Genomic DNA, 21,785 nt, shown 5'->3' on the forward strand with positions numbered 1-21,785 from the left:
ATTCTCTGGTTCATGACCCCTATATTTATCCTATCTCTATTCTCTGTGTTTCTCATGGAATAAAAATTTCAAGGTATTCATTCTGGGCTCTTTTCTCTAAGAACTTTCTACCACTGCCTTGTAGAGCTTGCCCTCTTTTCCACTGTGCCTCACTCCAGAACAAGGGCAATTCCTGCAGTTGAGAGAGAAGACACTGCCCTATATTAGGACCCTTCCACCAACATGTCCCTGATTATTTAGCCCACCACTGATCTTTACCCTCTCCCTGGTCACCTTCTTTTCTCCATTTGCCTCAGAGTCTCCTCCTTGAGTTCATGTCCTCTAACTCTCCCAGGTATCAGTTGTCTACGGGAGTTCTAACTCCATGCCCCACCCCTCATCCACTTCCCATATCCAGGACAAGTGGTCTTTTCAAGCACCAGATTATCCAGATCACACCTAGCACAATTCAGAGAATATCTCTCTTCACCCATAGAAGCATATAAGTAAGGCCTTCCTCTTTTCCTCCTCATTTTTCAATCCTTCCCCCCTCCTCTGCAACCACTCCCCTGTAGGCTTTTCTCTTCCTGAGACCACAGGATTCACCTTCCTAGCCTTTATATAATGTTCTTCTGATTCTGCTCATTTCACTCAGCATCAGTTCATGTAAGTCTTTCCAGGTTTTTCTAAAGTCGGCCTGCTCATCATTTCTTATAGAACACTATTATTCCATTACATTCATAAACCACAACTTGTTTAGCCATTCCCCAATTGATGGACATCCCCTCAATTTCCAATTCTTGGACACCACAAAAAGAGCTGCTATAAATATTTTTGTACATGTGAGTCTTTTTCCTATTTTTATGATCTCTTTGGGATACAGACCTAGAAGTGGTATTGCTAGGTCAAAGGGTATGCACAGTTTTATTGCCCTTTGGGCACAGTTTCAAATTGCTCTCCAGAATGCTTGGATCAGTTCACAACTCCACCAACAATACATTAGTGATCCAATTTTCCCACATCTTCTCCAACATATATCATTTTCCTGTTTTGTCACGTTTGCCAATCTGATAGATTGAGGTGGCACCTCAGAGTTGTTTTAATTTGCATTTCTCTAATCAATAGTGATTTAGAGTGCTTTTTTCATATGACTATAGATTATGTTGGGCAATTTAAGCTTTACCAGCTTAGGTCTCTTCTTCAGGTGACTTTTGGGAGCACAGAATTGGCTCCAGCTGGACCCTGGGCTTCTTTTCCCTCAGGATTAGTGGAGTGCTGCATAGCCTCACATACACACACACATACACACACACACACACACACACACACACACACACACACACACGCATTGTCCTGTCCCACTCCCTGGATTCTCACTTCTTTGGTCCCGCACCAGCAGCTCAGAGAGATGCCTGGCGATATAGGATTCATGTCTGTGGTTTGGTTTTCTGAGGCTCTAGGAGGAGGCATTTGGGGCATGGTGTTGAACTCTATTTCAAGCCCAGACACATGCCCTACTCCTTTCCCTGTGTTCCTGGCTCTTCTACAGAGATCTTTTATAGCACAGACCACTGCTCAGCATTGCACTGGCCGTGCAGCCCTAGAAAGTTTCTGCCCCTGGAGTGACTATCTTTCAGGGCCTAAGCAAACTTCCATAGCCTGGAAACAGGATCTCCAAGCACTAGAGAGAAGGAGGGGGAATGGGATGTTGGGTTGGGGTTTTGTGGGGTTTTTTGATAGCCTATGTTCCAGCTGCTTTGGTTAGCTACTACAGCTTTGCTGCTGGCAATGCGAGAGTTGGAAGAAGAGTGCTAAGTGAGCTCAGGGTAAATGTCAGTTCATGGGTTTATTTTTTATGGGGCTTGAGTTCTGCTTGGTTTTTTTGTTTTTTTTTTAAGATTCTGAATATCCTGAATCATAGAGATAGATTAAGTTTCTTTATTTTTGGTAATTTGGTGATTTCTGTTTGGAGAGGTTTAAAGGGTTGAAGGGATCAGAGAAAATGCCTAGTCCTTCATCCTCTTGATCACATGACCTTTTTGGCTGATATGAATTATGAATAGACCATAATGGTTTACCACTATCAGTTTGCCTACTTCATCATATCTCTGACAATTTAATGTGTCTTAGATTAGAAAATATGGGTAATTAGTTATTTCTAAATTTAAAAATATATATGTTTTCACCTAAGGAATCTGTTTTAGAAGATTTGAACTCCATTCTCAATTCGGGATCTATGCCTGATGTATTTGAAAATGAAGAGTTGGATAATATAGCATCAGGCCTCAGAAACCTTGCTGAAGACGCCTGTGGTAGTGACAGCCGACAAGCTTTGCTTCTATTCTTCCAAAAGGTATTGTTTACTTGAATTTATTTTGATCAGACTTTGAAGTCAAATTAAGGATGCATATCTGAAACCACATTCGTGTTTCCGTATATAATTTTCGATTCATGTTTTTGTCCTCAAAATAAGCTTATTAAGCCAGATCAATGACAATATTATTTTAACGTGATCAAAAGGTTGTTTTTTTTTATACAACATAACCTTTTTGGCTTCTTGACATCCTCATGAATTTAGCATCCAGAGATGTTTCCATCTTTGTGTGATTTTTGCTAGATTATCTCACACTCATAATATTATTTGATTTTTACTCATTATTTATTTGATTTTGATTTTATTTTGACTACCCAAATGTTATTTGATTTTTAGCCATTAAAACTTTCTACTTAAAACTTCACAGTATAGATCACATGGTATATCATGTGATTTTCCTATTAAATGGTTTTAAATAATTCCCTTTTGCTCCCCCATCAAAATTAAACTCTTTGTCTGGCTTTCTGAGGCTCATCATAATCTGTCCCAACCTTACTTGTTCAACCCTATTCTCTACTACTCTCCAACTCAGCCATTAAGTCTTCTCTTTGTTCTTGGCACACAACATGGTCATTACCTCTCTGCCCTTGCTCATACTGATTCCTTGTCTGGAATGCATTCCTTCTTCCCCTCTGCCTACCCCAAATCTATCCATGCCTCAAGGCCCAGCCTAAGGCCTACATGCTTCAAGGAGTTTTTTCTGACTATTTTCATCTCTCTTATTGATGCCATCTGGTATTTTGTGGTCAAGTACATGGCCAGCACCACCAAATGAAGCATCAGTAGTAAGAAGCAATGGTTTCTCTCTGGCATGATGCAGTAATAGATGCTTTAAAGTTATTAACTTATTGACTACAGAACACCTTTATGCTGGTGAAGCTAATACCACAGAATGCCTTTTCCTAGTAGATGATACATTTCCTCAGCAATGATGACCTTTCATGAAAGAAAAATTGAGGAGAGACTAGAAGTCTTAAAATTTATGCTTCGTTTTTTGGAGTACTTACATAGATGATTTGGGTTCTGGTTCCATGTCTTCTACTAACAAGCTGTTTGAACTTAGGCATGTCACTTTACCTCTATACGACTCAGTTTACTCATCTGTAAAACAGGGACATATCTGAATATGAAGTTACTAGACTGGTCCAGCATTAAGAAGATTCCACCTTTTTTGGATATTAGTAAAAATGCAAGGCTCACTCAGGGTTTCAACATGATATTACTTTATTTCTGTGAAACTCTAAGCCCTTGCTTTGGAAATCAGATATAACCATAAAAATGCAAAAGAAACAAAATAAAACCATGAACAGAAAGGTAATAAAACATGGTCATATCAAAGTGCCACATAGCATATATAATTGCTATTCTGATTATTTCAAGTATGTTACTCTCTTTGGTTGCATTGTAAGCTCGTTAAAGACAAATCTCTTATACTTATTCCTTTTGTATCTAATACAGCCCATGGAATAGTGTTAAGCATAGAGTAAGCCTGTTATTGAAATATTTGATAGTTGGTTGATTGAACATGTAACAGTATTTTCCACGCTACAGGAGAAATGACTGTTTTTTTTTTCATTTGAGAAATAAAGAGGTAGTTAATAAAATGGTATCTGAGAATGGGATTAGGACAGAGTATACCTAATAAAGGTTGATAAGAAGGTATTTCCTTGGACTTCTAATGGAAGAACAAGATGACAGAATAGAAAAAACCTACCTCTCCCAACATTCCCCTCCAAACAACTTTAAAAAATGCTTCACAAATTCTTGGCTGGCAGAGCCAACAAAAGGTCAAAGTGAGATGTTCTTTCAGCCCAAGAGAATGTGGAAGGTTGGATAGAGACATCTATGACATGGGAATGGAGGTTGGCACCAGAGCCCACATGGATGAAATACCAGTGGTGAGAATAGATGGTTGTAACAGAAATGATGGCAGCTTTGGGAGTTCTCAAGCCAGAAACAGTGAGGGGACCTGGCAACTGGTTGTAATGAGATTATAGGGGACTTCTATGCTAACCCTAAACACAGGATTTGCTGTTTGGCAAATTGATTGCCTATAACCCTCTTCTGGGTCATAGTTCAAGAGCTGAGATGCAGAAAATTATCTCATATAAAAGAGGCATGCAAGGAAGACTTTTCACAGTGAAAAGGAAAATAGTAGGGTGGGTGGTGGACAATCCTTGGAACTTCACTTGCATCTAAATAGGTTCAAAGAGTATTTAAAAATTCCATACATACATATGTGTGTATACACTCAATTGGCAATAGAAATCTATCTTACTCAATGGAGAAGTGGGGGGAAAGGGATAAGAGAAAGGGTGGGTGATAAAAGATAAAAGAAGGCAGTGGTCAGAAGCAAAACAGACTTTAGAGAAGGAATAGGATAAAAAGAGAGAGAGAGAATGATAAACAGAAGAAAGTCATAGCTGTGAATGTGAACAGCATGAACTCACCCATAAAATGGAAGCAGATAGAATAGATTAGAAACCAGAATCCAATAATACGTTGTTTAGAAGAAACATACTTGAAACACACAGAGTTAAAATAAGGGGCTGGAACAGAATCTACGATCCATCACATGGCATAAAAAAGGAAAAGGGCAGCAGTCATGATCTCACACAAAGCAAAGGTAAAAATACACTTAAAAGAGATAAGCAGGGAAACTACAGCTTGCTAAAAGGTGCCATGAACAATAAAGTAATATCAGTACTAAATATATAGATTCGCTAAAAGGCATAGCATCCAAATTCTTAGAGGAACAGTTTAATTATAGGAGGGAATAGACAGTAAAACTATACTAGTGGGGGATCTCAACTTTCCAGTCTCAGAGCTAGATAAATCTAAACATAAAATAAATAAGAAAGAAGTTAAGGAGATGAATAGAATCTTAGAAAAGTTAGGTATTGTAACAACAATGTAGTGAGCAGCTACTGCAGCTGTGTAAGACCAATAATACCAGCACACAGGAGGACTGCTAGCACAGGTTCTTTGATCTGCTTTTCTAAGGAAAGCAACTTTAAGGGGTTGACAATCTCAGTTTAATTAAGCATACATATATCATGCACTTAGTTCAGGGGGAAAAGATCAGCCCCCTGAACTTCAGGGCAAATACAAACAGAAATTACAAACAACAGACAGACATTGTCTGATTCAAATCACAATTCATAATTACCAGAGAAGCACCAACATCTATGTCTGGGTTACAAAGCTGGGAGGCGGGTTCAACAGCTTTCTTAGAGTCTCCTCACTCACATTCTTTCAATGAATGTACCCCCAAAAGTCAAACACCAACCTTGGATCTTATATATCCATCTCAGGGCCCTGGGGCACTTGTACCTCAGTGCTGAGAAGCATTCAAACAAAGAACAGTGACAAGTCCCATTTAGGGTATGGGAAAGTAAGTTAATCTCTAGTACCACTGTATACATGGTTTCCAATCAATGATTCTCAGTTGTCTTAGTACTGAGAAACATTCCAAGACAAAAAAGATTCCACTTTACCTGCCTTAGTACAGGGCTTGCTACCAAGCCCAGAATCATTTAAAGGCACTTAAGGGAAGAACAGCAAAAAGCCCTGCCCTGATTACCACTACAGGTATCTGGAGAAAATTGAATAGGAATAGAAGGAGTAAACCTTGTTCTCAGATGTACATGGCAACTTCACAGAAATTAGCTATGTATTTGTGCAGAAAAACCTTACAACCAAATGCAGAAAAGCGGAAATATTAAATGTACCCTTTTCAGATCATAATATAGTAAAAATTACATTCAATAAAGGGCTGTGGAAGCATGGATTAAAAATTAATTAGAAATTAAATAATCTCACCTAAAGAATGAGTAGATAAAATAAGAAATCACAGAAATAATCAACAATAGAATGACAGCAAGAAGACAACATTCCAAAATTTGTGGGATGCAGCCAAAGCAATACTTAGAGGAAATTTTATATCTCTAAATGCATGTATCACAGATCAACAAATTGGGCATGAAACTTTTGTAAAAAGCTAGAAAAAGAACAAATGAAAAATCTGGAATTAAATGTGAAAATGGAAATCCTAAAAATCATAGGAGAGATGAATAAAATTGAAAGTAAAAAATGCATTGAAATAATAAATAAAACAAGAAACTGATTTTATGAAAAAACAACAATAAAATAGATAACCGTTGGTTAATTTGATTTAAAGAAAGAAGAAAACCAGATTGCCAGTATCAAAAATGAAAAGGGTAAATGCACCACCCATGAAGATGAAATTAAAGCAATTATTAGGATTTATTTTACTTAGTTATAGGCTAGTAAAACTGACAATCTAAATAAAATGGATTAATATTTACAAAAATATAATCTGTCCAAATTAACAGAAAAGGAAATAGAATACTCAAAAACTCTATCTTTGAAAAAGAAACTGAAAAATCCACAAATGAGCTCCCTAAGAAAAAATCCCAAGGACTAGATGAATTTACAAGTAAATTCTACCAAATATTTCAGGAAAAATTGATCCCAGTGATCAACTATCTGGGGAAAAGAGGTAAAGAAAGAGTCCTACCAAATTCCTTTTATGACAAAAATATGGTTTTGATACCTAAACCAAGGAGAGCAAAAACAGAATAAGAAAACTATAGACTAGTTTCTCTAATGAATATTGATGGAAAATTCTTAAATAAAATACTAGCAAGGAGGTTATAGCAACATATCACAAAGATAATATACTATGACCAGGTGAGGTTAATACCAAGAATGCACAGTTGGTTAAATATTAGGAAAGCTCTTCAACATAATTGACCATGTCAAAAACAAAAATCAGATGATTATATTAATAAATGCAGAAAACACCTTTGCCAAAATGCAACACCCATTCCTATTAAAAATGCTAGAAAGATTAGGAATAAATAAAGCCTTTCTTAAAATGATAAGTAGTATCTAAGACCAAGAGCAAGCACTATCCATAACAGGGACAATCTTGAAGCCTTCACAATAAGATCAGGAATGAAGCAAGGATGTCCATTATCACCACTATTATTCAATAGTGTACTAGAAATACCAGCTATAGCAATAAGACAAGAAAAAGTCATTGAAGGAATAAAAATAGGCAAAGAAAAAACAAAACCATTGAGCAGAGGGGGGGAAATACATGGGAAAATCCAGAAACCATAGGGGAAAACATGGAGAAAAGCATTTGGGTGAATATTGATGGAAATAGAAGCAGGAAACAGTTTTCTGTAACTGTGGTATACTATACACACCACCTAGATAGAAAGAGAAAATAGAAATTCAGGGAACATCACAAGTCTGGCACATAGGCATCATATCATAGTGATAAAGGACTTAATTATCCAAACATCACCTTAGAGCCCTCTTTCTGCCAAACACAGAGCAACTGATAATTCTTTTACTTGCCTTAATAATAACTTCATCCTTCAAAAAATGAAGGAACCAACAAGGGTAATTCTGACTCTCACCAAAGGGGTTGCTTTCTGGGATGGAAATTATAGGAACCTTGGAGAAACACACTTGTTTAGCATTTGTGATAGAGAAAGAAAGGGAAACAAGTCATTGTCTGACAGCCTTTCCAGATTTTGTGAGCAGATTTCAGAGAAAAATAGACAGTATCCTATGGACTAAGATTCTCCAGCTGTTGTTAGCCCCAGAGAACTGTGTGGCGAGCTTCAAAGAATGACATTCTGAAAACACAAGGAGAAACATTTCTGAAGAAATGTGTAGAGATCATATGTAGATGCGCAGAGAACTTATAAAACAAATTAGCTTTTTAAAAAAAAATATGTACAAGTAATGAGATCTTCTACTTGGAATTCAAAGAGCTTAATAACCAGGGCTCTTCCTACCTTTCCAGTCTTTTTAACACACACACACACACACACACACACACACACACACACACACACACATATATGTATGTATACATATATATGTGTGTGTATATATATATGTATGTACACACACACATACTTGGATTAAGTCTTCAATTGAATCGATCTCAAATCTTCAGATAGCACGTATCTGGGAGGGCTAGCTAACACAAATAGATGATAGAATCAGGATCCAAAAAGATCTTGACACTCTAGAGCAAACACTAAGCCAAACCTAATCAGATGAACTCTAATAGAGAGAAAGGTAAAGTGCTACACCTAGGTTCAAAAACTGAACTTCAAAATGGAGTGAGCCAGACATCTGTTTGAAACACACGTAGGAGTTTTAATGGACTTTAGCTCACGATGAGTCAACAGTGTAAGATAGCAGCTAAAAAAACCAATGTAATTTTAGGCTGTGTTATCCAGGACAGGAGAGCTAGCCCCACTGTCTGTAGTGTTGTGTTTGGTTATGAGCAGTACTCTTCAGGAAGGGCATTAATAAGCTGGAGAGCATCCAAAGGAGGGCAAGCACAATGAGTGAAGGGTCTTGAGTTCATAGTATAAAAAGATTTGGGGAAGAACCTGGGGCATTTAACCCAGAGAAAAGAAGACTTGGGGGAAGCATGTTTACTTTCTTTAAATATTTGAAGGATTGTCATGTGGAAGAAGTGTTGCCTTTGTCTGAAAGGCAAAACTAGGAGCAGTGGATGAAGTCAAGCCAAGTCCAGGCAGCAAGCACTTATTAAGCACTTACTGTGCGCCCCGAAGGCACTGCACTAAGCACTGGGAATACAAATACAAGCAGAAAGAAAGATAGGTTCCCCCACTCCACCACTTAAGGAGTTTCCCTCCTAAAGGAAGAAGATGATGCACAAAAGAAAGCTGCAAAGGGGGTTGGAGGAGGAGAAGAAGGTACCTAGTAGGGAATAATAAAGAAAGTCCAGAGAGTCAGGAGGGGAGCCTGGAGAGGAATGAAGGTAAAAGTTACATAACCTCAACTTAATGAAAAACTTCTTAACCATATAAAGGTAGGATAGGGTGCCTCGGGTGGTAGTGGGCTCCCCTGCACTGAAGGTCTTCAAGCAAAGGTGACTTGTTGAGTAAGTCACAGAGGGGGGCCCTTGTTCAGGTGCAGATTGGGTGAGTGGCCACTTCCAGCTCTGAAATTCTGTGATTCAGTAGTAGCCTTTCAGTTTTACAACGGTGAAGTAACAAAGTTAATTGCTTGCTATCTGAAAATAATATCCCCTGAAAGACGGAATTGAAACAAATTTTTATTATAACATTTCCTTATCACATAACTAACTTAATCCATTCTTTTCCATTCCTGTTCAGAGAATTGCAAGGAATCTTCATATTTTTATGACTGTGAGTCCTGCAGGGCCCAATTTCCGCCGAAATTGTCGAGCATACCCAGCCTTGATTACTTGCAGCACAGTTGACTGGTATGAGAGGTGGCCGGAAGAAGCTCTTTTTACTGTAGCAGTGACTCATTTAAAGCAAAAACATGGCCTGGACACCAAAGAGGTAAAGTTAAAGAAAAAAAAACTAACAAGTAGAAATGTGTTTTTAAACCCTTGAAAACAGTATCAAAGTATAAATTTCTATTTGATGGTAGTATCTGAGCACGTTTCCCTTCTGCATAGTGGTAGATCCTGGGTGGAGAGCAGTTTATCATCAACCACACCCCTTACACATCAATGTCCATATTCATCCTTTAACCCACTTTCTACCTCCACCTCCAGGGATAGCAGATAGTGATCCCAGGTATAAATAAAAGCCACTCCCCGCCCCCATCTGTGCCTTTCTGGATAGCCTCAAGGGTCAAGCTGTTATTTTCTATGTTGTACTCTTTTTTCAACAACTATTAAGATATTCAAAGAGATGAGGCAAAACAGGGTTGGAACATGATGAGAATGTCATAAGCCACCCATGCAAATAGGCTCATACCTCACAACAGGTAAACAAGAAACTAGAATGGCAAGGGTGACCAGCCACCAAGTGACAGCTAATAAATAGGAACAGAAGAGGAGTTAAGATAATTCAGTAGCAGTTAGAGACCCTTAAAGAAGCACAAGGGTGCCATCCCACCTGGGCAGGACACAGGACCTGGGGAACCCATTAGAGAACAGCTCCTTCAAGTGTCCAAGCACAGATGGACCAAGAATAGAGACGGAGGGGAATGAAAAGAGAGTACAGACATCATAGGCTAACATAGAAGAACATTAGTCACATCCATGAAGGGATCTAGGACCAAGGATGAAACAAATTGGACAAAGCAAGACTCTATCATGTACCTGTATTTGCCTATCTTTATAGGGTATATCCTACATGGAAGTTCTTCAATGTCGAATTGTGACTGAAAGATAACTCTGGGTTCCCAAAGACTTTGCCAGCAAAGCATTTCCTCTGATAAAATTCAAGAGATTTCCAAGACTGGCCCAGGGATGGACTCTAAGTCTCTTGTCCAAGGACCAACCTAGCTAAACACAAAAAAAGAGAAAAAAAACTCATCACTAATTTGGTCACCAGATAATGAATTGTTTTTTGACTATGACAACTCATGAAGACTATCCAACTTATAAAGCACTCACAATCTGGGTTAGTAGTGGGAGGAGCCACATCTATGGAACTCAGAAGGTTCCCCCAGATCCTTAAAGTTTTAAGTATGGAATTGATAACTTTATTTCTTCTGCCTGTAGTTATTTTGTTGCAATGGCCTGAGAATTACTACTGGGATGAAACCTTGGTGCTAAGGAGAGGACTACATCCCTGAAGCTCTCCCCACCAAAGAGAACCCCTAAATTCTTAGGTGATGTCAATTGAAGAGAAAGGAAAAGCTGTGGTTGACATCATACCTTGCTGTGGACTTTTCCTTTTTCCTCATTGCTTCTTCCCCCACCTCCACCACTCAATACTCCAATCATCAGATTTTCCAGTTCTATGTATCCCATTCAGAGTGCTGATTAATTAATTAAAGCAATGAGGAATGCCTCACGTATTAAAGATTTCATGAAATGTTCTTTTTCCTCTGTCTCAGTCACAGTTACTGTTTCCTAATTATTCCTTTACAGGATTTAATACCAGTACTTGCCCAAACGTGTGTTCAGTTCCACCGTAGTATTGCTGATATGAATATCAAATTTTATAAGGAAACTAAAAGACATTATTATATCACTCCAAGTAGCTATCTGCACTTCATAGATACCTTTACACACATCTTGAAATCAAGGGAAAGGAAAATGATGATCAAAAGGTAAGAATTTAAAATCAAAATCAAATTAGAAATAATAATACCTCTTTACCCCGGTACTCTTAGAGACTAAGCAAATACTGAGCCCCAAATTTCCTGTCATGGTGGAGAAATAAAGGAGAAGTAGAGCTGCGTAATTGGCTTGGAATCACAGGATCACAAACTGAGAAATGAAAGAGACCGTAAAGGTCAGCTCATCCAACACCCTCATCTTACAGATGAGGACACTGTGGCCCAGAGAAGGGACCTGATTTGCCCATGGTCACATAGCTAATCAGTGACATAGATGAGATTTGCAGCCAGGCCCACCAACTCCACATCTTTCCATTTTCCCATGCTCTTGCCTCAGAAGACCTTTAATTCTTACTTTGATACATGGGCAAATTTAACCTCTCTATACCCCAGTTAATTAGCCAGTGAATTGGACATAATGATACTTGTACCACCTACCTACAGAGTTGTAAGCAAAGTAATTTGTAAACTGAAAAAGCCTACAAAACATAAGCTATTATTATAAAACTGATCACAGAAATTCATAGAGAATGTTTACTAAGATGCATACGAGTTATGAGTAGCATGCATTCATGGAGAGAGATCACTTATCTCAACTGAAATTGCAGATCCTTGGAGTACTAGAGGAGGAAGTATTAGAAAAGTATAGATACCCTTTAAAGCTTTACATGAGCCAAGGAATATGTCTGTCACTCACTATATGGTCACAATATGTTCATCTATGTTCATATGTTCACATGGCAACTCTGAAGTCAAACATAACCCTATATACATATCCCCCAAAGAAAAAAAAATTTCCATGCTTAGCACCTAGTAGGTGCTTAAAAGTATTTTATCATTTTCAAAGCATATCCACATACACATTTCCAAATCCTTTCATATTCTACCTTCTCACAGTCTCTCATACACCTCCCCTTTGATCCACAGACACTGTCCCTCATCACCTCTCACCTGTACTTTACAGCAGCCTGCCAACTAATCTCTCTGCCACAGATCTGTCCCCACTCCCAGACATCCTCTATTCGGGTATCAAAGTGATTTTCCTAAAGCCTACGTCTGACCATGTCACCACCTTCCTCCACAAACTCTAATAGCTCCCTATTACATCCAGGATCAAGAAAATCCTGTTTGACCTTCAAAGCTCTTCATGCTCCAACTCTTCTTACCTTTCCAGTCATCTCTCCACTCGCTCTACCATCCAGCCCCACTGACCGTGCCTTCGTACTGGCTAGCCGTCCCCTATACTTGGAATGCTCTGTCCCCTCACCTCCTCTCAGCTACTTCCCTCAGGTCACAGCACAAATGCCATTTTCTGCAGAAGACCTTTCTTGGTCTTCCTTTTCTGCTAGCGCCTTCCCCTCTCAGTTTACCTGGCATCTCTTCTTTATCCATCTTATATGGACCTCATCATTTACATATTGTTTTTCCATTAGAAAGGAAGCTCCTTGAGGGCAGGGACTGTTTTTGCCTTTCTTTGAATCCTGTAGCTCAGAGCAGTGCCTGGTACATAGCGAGTACCTAATAAATACTTGTTGACTTCACCATGTCTCTGTCATTTAGGCAAGGGCAGGTATTATTTCCAGGAACCTGAATTTGAAAGAGTTTGTATCTTGTCTAAAATCACACAGCCACTGAGTAGTGGAATGAGGATTAAAAACTATACTGTCTAATTCTTTTTCCAGTGCTATTTACACTACACCAACACCATGCTGCCTAGGGCAGGGACACCCAGTCTTGTGAGGAGGAATTGGCCACTAAAGCGATTTTACTCACTATATACCCGGGCAAGTCACTTAACATCTCTAAAACTCAGCTTCTTCATCTGTGCAATGAAGATAATGATAGCTACATTCAGAGTTGAAACTGGCACAGAGCAAAGAAGTTTTGGCCTAGAGAGCCAAAATGGGGACAGGGTTCTTGCTTCCTGGGAAGGTGATGTACTTTTGAGGCAGGATATGTTTTCCAGCAGCAAACACCACCCCCAAATTTGAGGGATAAAATATGTACCCCCAGGGTCTCATGGCCTATCATAGCCCCTCCAGTACCATAGGATGGATGGAACTCTACACTGCCACCTTTCCCCCACATACACGTCCCATTCTTCACCTGGATTTGCTTCAGGCAGAGTTTCAGTAACTTTACTTCATTTCAGACAAATTGTCAAAAGCCTTTGAATGATTTTTAACATCAAATTAGCTCCAGTTTTGCAGTGTGCTGCCAAAGAAAAGCACATCTTAATTTTTAGGAATGGCAGCTTGGTGACTCAGTAGATAGAGTGCTGGGTCTGGAGTCAGGAAGACTCTTCCTAAGTTCAAAACTGACCTCAGATACCTACTAGCTGTGTGACCCTAGGCAAGTCACTTAACCCTGTGTGCCTCAGTTTCCTCATCTGTAAAATGAGCTGGAAAAGGAAATGGCAAACCCCTCCAGTATCTCTGCCAAGAAAATCCTAAATGGGGCCACAAGAAGTTAGACATGACTGAAATGACTGAACAACAACAAATTTTTAGGACCAACTTTCTCCCTACTATATGGTACATATACACTTATACACAGTAGATCCAGGTACAGAGAGACTGAGGGGAGAGAGAGAAATAGAGAAAGACAGAGACAGAGAAAACAACTTCCCTTCCCTATGTTCAAGTTAGCTATCTAACACATGAAGATTTAAACTTTCACAAACTTCTAATTTAAAGTTGTAAATACATATGCATCAGGAGATATATACATATATATATATATGTATACATATATATATGCAAATATATACACCATACCCCCAAACCCAGATGCCTGCACTATGCCACATAGAATAAATGTATTCTTTATACTGTTGTTGAGTTATAAGAAAAACTTAATTTATTTGGCTAAAGATGTTGTACTGTAACCCTGAGGCAAATGGGAGCATATTTGGTACCTCTAATGTTCTTAGTTAACTTTTTTAAACCATTTTTCTCCTAATACCTTTGAAATGAAATACAGGAAGACCACTTTCTTTACTCTAAAAAGAAGAAAAGAAGTAACTGATATCTCTGTTTATACACTTTACATAGATTACTTATTTGATCATTACAACAACTCTGTAAAGTGGTCAGAGGATTTCAATCCTCATTTTATAGAAGAAGAAACTGAGACTCAGAGAGGCCCAAAAACAGATTAACATGGGGGCATAGCCAGAATTTGAACCTACAGCCAATGCCCCCTTCTATGCCACAGGTACATTTCTTAGTCAAAAAAAAAAAAGAAAGAGGGGCAGCTAGGTGACACAGTGAGCAGAGCACCGGCTCCGGAGTCAGGAGGACCTGAGTTCAAATCCAGCTTCAGACACTTGACACACTTATTAGATGTGTGACCTTGGGCAAGTCACTTAACCCCAATTGTCCTGCCTTCCCCCCCTCCAAAAACAAAAACAAGAAAGAAAGAACCTTCTGATAGTACCCAGTTGTTATTAGGATCATTCCTTACCCTGGAGGAATGTAATTCTAACATTTCTCAGCTCTGGCACTCCCCATCAAAGTCGAGTAGCACTCTGCATGGAGTGCCCCACTTGTAATCAAGAATACTGAAGTTTGAATCCTGCCTCAAACATTTACTGGCTATGTGACCCTGGATAGGTCATTTCACCTTTCTTAGCCTCTGTTTGCTCAGCCATATAATGAGAAGGCTGAACTCAGCAGCCTGTAAGGTTCCTTACAGCTGTAATGATCTAATGTCCTCATTGATTTGATTGCTTCCCTGGGGCAGAAGTTAATTTCCAAACTCCTATGTCCAGTGTACCACATGGTATAGCATTTAACAATATTCTCTCTTATACTATTGATTCATATAAATATATATATTAATCTCATCTTGCCAATTACTATGGTAGAAATTCATTATGGTAGAAATCTTATCTTAATCCTTCTTGTATCTCCCACAATGCCTCACATTGTGGGAAGAAATTGACAAAGGCACCATTTGGCTTAAGCCAACAGAGAATAGTTCTAATTGAGGAATTTTAAGCATCAGTAAATCAAATGGAGGTTTTATTTTATGGGATAGAACCCTCCCAGGCATCCCTGAAATTGAAGCTCATTGTCTCAATTACCACAAACCTCCTATATCTAATTATGTACAATTGCACATTTTGTACTTGTTAATATTTTTCTTTCTATATATTATTATATCCCATCTTCCCTGGAGATTATGAACTCCTCACAGGCAGGAGCCATGTCTTATGTTTCCATGGAAACACCCCTTGAGCTTATACTCCCATGCGGGGTACACAGTGGGGACTTGAGAAATCCTGGTGACTGATAGTCATCATCTTCCAATTCTGGAGTGTTTCTAAGCTGTATTTCTAATGTAAATGGTTTAAAAATTCAAAGCTGCATTCTTCCAGTAAATGGGTCAGTCGAAGGACACACCAAAACCCCACTTTACAGCTTTTCGATATTTGCCTTTTTCAGGGAACGTTTTAATAACGGCCTCTCAAAGATTCTGGAAGCATCAATGCTAGTTTCGAAAATGCACGAAGAGCTTCTCGTCCTCGGTCCTCAAATAGAACAAAAAACTAAGGTATACTTGGTTTGGAATAGATGTTAATTATGGGTTTCCTGCATCTTTAAGACATCAGTCAGGAGTTTGTTTTGGTGGCTCGTGATCTTTATGTTATTACAAAACCAGTTCCTACCATCATTCTTCACATATATTGTCTGAAAGGAATTTTGTTTTGTATTAATCTTCTCAAGACACAAATGCATCCTGGTGGATAAATTTGCTAACTCCTGGAATATTGGAAACTTTGATCTGTTTCAGATGGAGTCTAAGAAAAAAAACATATAGTTTTAGTTTCTTTTTCTTTAGGAAACAGAGATCCTCATGGAAAAATTACGGAAAGATTCAGATGTTGTGCAGCAAGTACAGATCCTTGTAAAAGGGGATGAAGAACTGATGGCTCAGGAAATACAAATTGTAGAAGAGTATGCTGAGGTAGTATTACATTATCAAACTAATTCCATGCACCCATAATGTCCTCCATAGCAAATTAAACAGAGTTGGTTTCTGCCTCTCAGAACATGAGTATTACAAACACCTAACTGGCCAGGTCAGTTAACTTTAATAAAACCCATCAATAGAATGAGGTGGCTAGACTAAATAAATGTTCTCTGAGATCTCATCTAACTCTAGAATTCATCATCATCATCATTATTAAAGTTAAATTTATCATGTACTTTATAAGTAAAGCAAGTTATAAATATTTTTTAGAAACCTTCAACTTTTCATGTACAACTCTCTTTTTCTGTTTTATATATATATATACACATATACATATATATATGTATATGTGTATATATGTTCTGGAATTTATATGTTCTATTATGCATATATATATATATATATGGAAATACCTATTTTATCTGGTGTTTGTTAAGTTCAGAATAAAAATAACTTTTTAGAAAGTAGATTCTATCCTTCAAGGTTCACCTTAAGGGCTCCCTTGCACCAGGAATTATAAAAATTTATAAAATGTAAAAAAAGAATTCCTCACAACATCTGTAACAGGTCAGGTGGGATGAGTATTTTTATTCCCATTTCACGGCTAAATATTCTGAAGTTCAGAGAAATTAAATGATATGACACATAGTTCATGTGACCCTTTCAGATTCAGTATTTGCACTTAAGGGTACTGATCCTACGGGGGAGAAAAATTTAAGTGTTCTGGGTGGGGGGAATTTGGTGGGGAGGGTACCATTTCTTAAAGTCTGTTTTTACACCAGGCATTTCTCATTTATATCTTGCCTCCCCTAACAGAAAGGGTTCTTTCTATTCAAAAACAAAGGCAGCTAAAACCAACCTTGTGATTTTGTCTGTCAGCATGACCATTTGTAGTCTCTCCTACCCATATCCTGCACAACCCAGCACTACTACAATAACATGTCTTGCATGTAGGAAGGCTTAGCAAACATTTGTTAAATTACTGAGTAATTACAAAGGTAGAACTACTTAAAATTTAAACTTTAAACATTTCTAGAAAGATTTTCCTCAAAAACTGTGGTTCTTGCAGAGTTAACCTTTACTCCTCTAGGAAGTAAATTTTCTAAACTTTACTTCTCTAGGAAAACTCATTGTCCAACTTTGAGCTAGTAAATGTTAGAATTTTTAACCTATTTCATGAGAACTACTGCTGTGTTCTGCTCTTTAATTTTGTCCTTTCAATGAATAGAAATTTTACCTATAGGCTTCTCCCTGTATCTCTCCTCTCCCCTTTTGTTTCTTTCCATCCTGTCTCTTTTCCCTCTTTCTCCCTTTCCCTTTATTCTTTACTTTTTCCATTCTCTCCATTATCTGCATATATTGTGTATCTGAAATACACTGCTTAAACAAATAAAGTTACAATGCAAATAAATATAACTAATGACAATCTGTGTTCAATCAGTGAGTATTCTTGTTCGCCATTTATTAACTACAACTAGTCACTTATTTTTGGCGTTGTGTCCTTACTGTAGAAAACACAAGAAGAGCTAAGTAACGTGATACCGGCTTTTGAAGAGGCAATTGTGGCTCTGAATGCCCTGGATAAAAGTGATATATCTGAATTAAGGTAATTTTTCCAAGTTTATTATTTATTTTCTAAATTCATTATTTAATTCTTTTAAATATTCATTGATAGTCCTAAAATAATGACCTTTATGATTTCATATTATTCTGGTTTTCCTCCTACCCCTCTCTGCCTAGCTATTTTTCTAAGTTTCTTTAAGTCAAAAAAGCTAACAACTAATGAGCATTTTAAAATATGATGCTGTATTCAATTTTAAATGAATATATTTAGAGTTATGTTCCCAAATGGATGTAAGGGAGTTGCAGGCAGAGGCTTTCTCATTTTGTTTTTAAAAATGAGTACCTAATGAGTTCCCTAGTGCCTAACAGTGCTCAGCACATAGAGGCACTTAATCAATACTTATTGATTGACTGATTGGACACCAGACTCTCAGTCAATAGACATCAATTTAAGCAAACCAGCTCTCCAACAAAATTCCCAAGCCCAGTCACTTCAAATCAGCAACTAATGCACCAGATGACAGAGTAATTAAACTTTCAAGTAGACACCCCTACCCTACTGAAAGCCTTCTGATATAATAACAGAAAGCCAGGCGAAGAACCCCAATTCTTGAAATGACCCTAAGTTTCACATGGAAACAAGTGCCTTTGTTTTTTAATACAACATTCTACCACTTTTGCTCTGTGGAAACAAAATAGAATATAACAGTGTCTGAAGAATTTGAAATGAGCATCACACAGAGGGCAATGCAAGGACTCACAGTAGGTGAGACAAAATGAAACAGTAGGAGAAGGCTGCAAGCTGTAACCAAAGAAGAACTTTAAATAATAGGAGTAAAAAATATCATCAAGGAAACGCATGATAGGAATAGAAGATGAGATGATCACACAGTGAGACAACAGGATGATAGGTGAATAGCCACTGGTCCCCTTCAGACTTCTGGAGAAATCTATAAAGGTGTCTAGCACATTGGGTGGATCCCCATGGCAAACGTATAGGAGGCTATGGACAAATGTCATACAGATGGGTAGCCATAGGCGGACGGCAATCTGCACAACTGGAGGGGTGTTCCAACTGGAGGAGATCCCTGATTCATTTGCTTATTAGAATATTGGAGTGTGTAAGTCATGGCGCTCAGTAGAACGAGAGCTCCTTAAACACAAGGAATGTGTCATTTTCATCTTTGTAGCCTCAGAGCCCGGTGCACTCATCATCAAGCAGACACTGAATGACTTTTGACTTGAGTTGTTGGCTCTGTTACAGAGTGTACACGCATCCACCCTATCTCGTCCTGACTGTCATGAATGCAGTCTGTGTCCTTCTGGAAAAGAAACCTAGCTGGGCAGTCGCAAAACTACTCCTTGCAGATCCTGGATTCCTCAAAAAATTGACTAACCTGGATAAGGATAGGATACCTGAAAAGGTAAAAAGTAAAGACCTTGTGAAGGAAGATATTTAAGAGCTACATCAATAGCATAGTTCAAAGTGTATAGCTGGCTTAGAAGGCAAAGGTACATGTATCATTGATGGAAATAAAGGTATTCTACCACATGTCCTTCTAGGTCCTCAGGTGCAGCCTTTTGACAGAGTTCAGGCTTTACAAAACAAAACCTTCTATTAAGGGGATTTGTTCTGTGAAGTTTGGATTCAGTCCATGGACCACACTTGAGGACCTAGAGGGCCACATGTGGCCTTGAGGCCACAGTTTCCTACCCCTGGGTAACCATAAAAGTTCTATGTTCAAACTAGCTCATGCTGTAGGATCATAGGACTTGGAGCAGGATGAGACCTTAGAGTTGATCTAGTCCAATTCTTTCATTTTACAAATGAGGAAACTGAGGTCCACAGGGGTCAAGTGATTTTCCCCAAGGTCACACTGTTGAGTGGCAATGCTGAGATTTGAACCCAGGTACTCTGACTCCAAAAGAAGCTACCTTGGAGGCCAGTCAGTACAATCTCCTCATTTTGTAGGTAAGGAAACTGAGACTTAAGAAGCCGAAATGATTTGCCCAGGGGCACACAACTAGTAAGTATGTGAGGTGGAATTTGAACCCATGTCATCTTGATCTCAAATTCAGTCCACTGAACCATACTATATCCTCTAAATCATGCCGCCTCTTGAAAGTTCTGAAACAATCAATTCCTCCAGCAGATAAATCCAGAAAAAAATTCATTAAGGTTTTAGGACCTACTTAAATGATAAAATAAAGTAAAGTTAGACTGGTGGACTATGAGTGGGGGCAAGATATTCTTAGTCTATGGCTCAACTTTGGAGAAATTTAAAATAAAGGTGAGATTCACAAATGAAAATGTAACTAGAGCGCTTTGATTAAGGTCAGAGATGTGTTCAGTGGAGGAGAAAAATGCCCTAGATTGAAGGAATTGAAAGGGATATTCACAGGGCTTCCTTTAAAAGAGAAGGTTGGGGAGAGGCCACGTGGGGACGGGAGACAGAGCTATGACGGAGCATGAAAGGAAACCAGAAGAGATTCATCCTTGTGAAAGAGCCCAACTATCTGGGGACAGAGAGGCTGAGGGCAGAGGCCACATCTGATGGGATCTGACATCTGGCCAAGCCTGGGAGTAGGGCAAAAAGCCTCTCAGTCTGACTCCAATCTGGCCAAACAGTAGTGGCCCTTTGGGGACCTCACAGAATGCCTTACTACCAGGGATGGCCAGTGACTGAGATTCCCGACAATATCAGTACCAACAGTGAGTTGAGAAATAGTCTTACCTAAGATGAGCCCACAAATAGGGGGAGTCTGAAGCAGGGCAAGGTCAGGGAAAGGAGTCAGCCTCTCAGCCTCTAGGGATGACTGCCTCTCCAAGTCTAGGGACTTTGGCTTTATGTGTTACCTTTTATGAACTCTGCCTTTGAGAGACAGACAGGAAGACAAGGTTGAAGGTGTGGTGGGCTGCCCTTTGAGTCAAGATGTAGGCATTCCAGGAGCTCAGGTCATGTAGAGGAAAGGCCTTATGTTCCTGTGGGGGAAAGAAGGTGCTTTGCCAAATTCTCTCTCCACTCTCTCAAAGCATAATCTGTTCAGGGAAAAGAATAGATGAGGTGACTTCAGGCAGAAAAGGGCAGAGAAGAAAATCAAGCCCAAAGTCCCTGCAGATGATCGAACCTTGGAGATTCCTTTGCATCACCATCCCAGGGACCTCTTCTTTCCCTGGAAGGTTTGTCTTCCCATCCTGCTCAGACTTTCCTGGAGGGTGTTAAAGCTTGGGTTCTCCCCGCCCATTACACACATCCTGCCTTCCCTCTCCCTTCTTAACAGTTTGAATGAATAATAATTATCACAACAACCGGCATTTGTGGAGCATTTTAAGGATTGCAATGCGCTTTACCATATTACCTCATCTGATCATCACAAAAACCCTGGAAAGTGAGTGCTCTTGGTATTGCAATTTTAGATGTGGGGAGACTAAGATATAGAAAAATTAAGTGACTTGCCCAGGTTATGAGATTCAGTTGCCTCTAGTCATCTGGGCAAGGAAAACCACCCTCACCAGCAATTCCCTGGCTTAGTCTCCCCCTTTGTAGACCAGGTTACCCCTAGTTTTGATTATAAATCAAGGGCACAAGGGTTGACCTTTGGTGGTGTGGAAGAGCTCAGGCTGGTCTCCTGTGCTCACAGAGTAAACAGGGTGACCCAGTCCAAGCTTCGGGATGAGCTAGAATATGGTCACACCCCTTAGCTGGAATGGGCTGGGAGAAGTTTCTCTTTAAGCTAGCAGAAGAAATAGCCATTTGTATAA

The 21,785-nt window shown here is 39.0% G+C and overlaps 1 protein-coding gene across 1 annotated transcript in view; it reads left to right on the top strand.

Moving 5' to 3' along the window:
* Nucleotides 1–21,785, top strand: part of DNAH14 (dynein axonemal heavy chain 14) — a 377,809-nt gene that overhangs the window by 275,713 nt on the left and 80,311 nt on the right. The window contains exons 57-63 of the mRNA XM_036755542.1: nt 2,171–2,332; nt 9,553–9,744; nt 11,292–11,473; nt 15,931–16,039; nt 16,328–16,453; nt 17,971–18,065; nt 19,287–19,446. Coding sequence (XP_036611437.1) covers nt 2,171–2,332; nt 9,553–9,744; nt 11,292–11,473; nt 15,931–16,039; nt 16,328–16,453; nt 17,971–18,065; nt 19,287–19,446 — 1,026 coding nt within the window. The remainder of the gene's footprint in view (nt 1–2,170; nt 2,333–9,552; nt 9,745–11,291; nt 11,474–15,930; nt 16,040–16,327; nt 16,454–17,970; nt 18,066–19,286; nt 19,447–21,785) is intronic.

This window comes from Trichosurus vulpecula, chromosome 4 (genome assembly GCF_011100635.1).
Source record: "Trichosurus vulpecula isolate mTriVul1 chromosome 4, mTriVul1.pri, whole genome shotgun sequence".
NCBI classification, from domain to species: Eukaryota; Metazoa; Chordata; class Mammalia; order Diprotodontia; family Phalangeridae; genus Trichosurus; species Trichosurus vulpecula.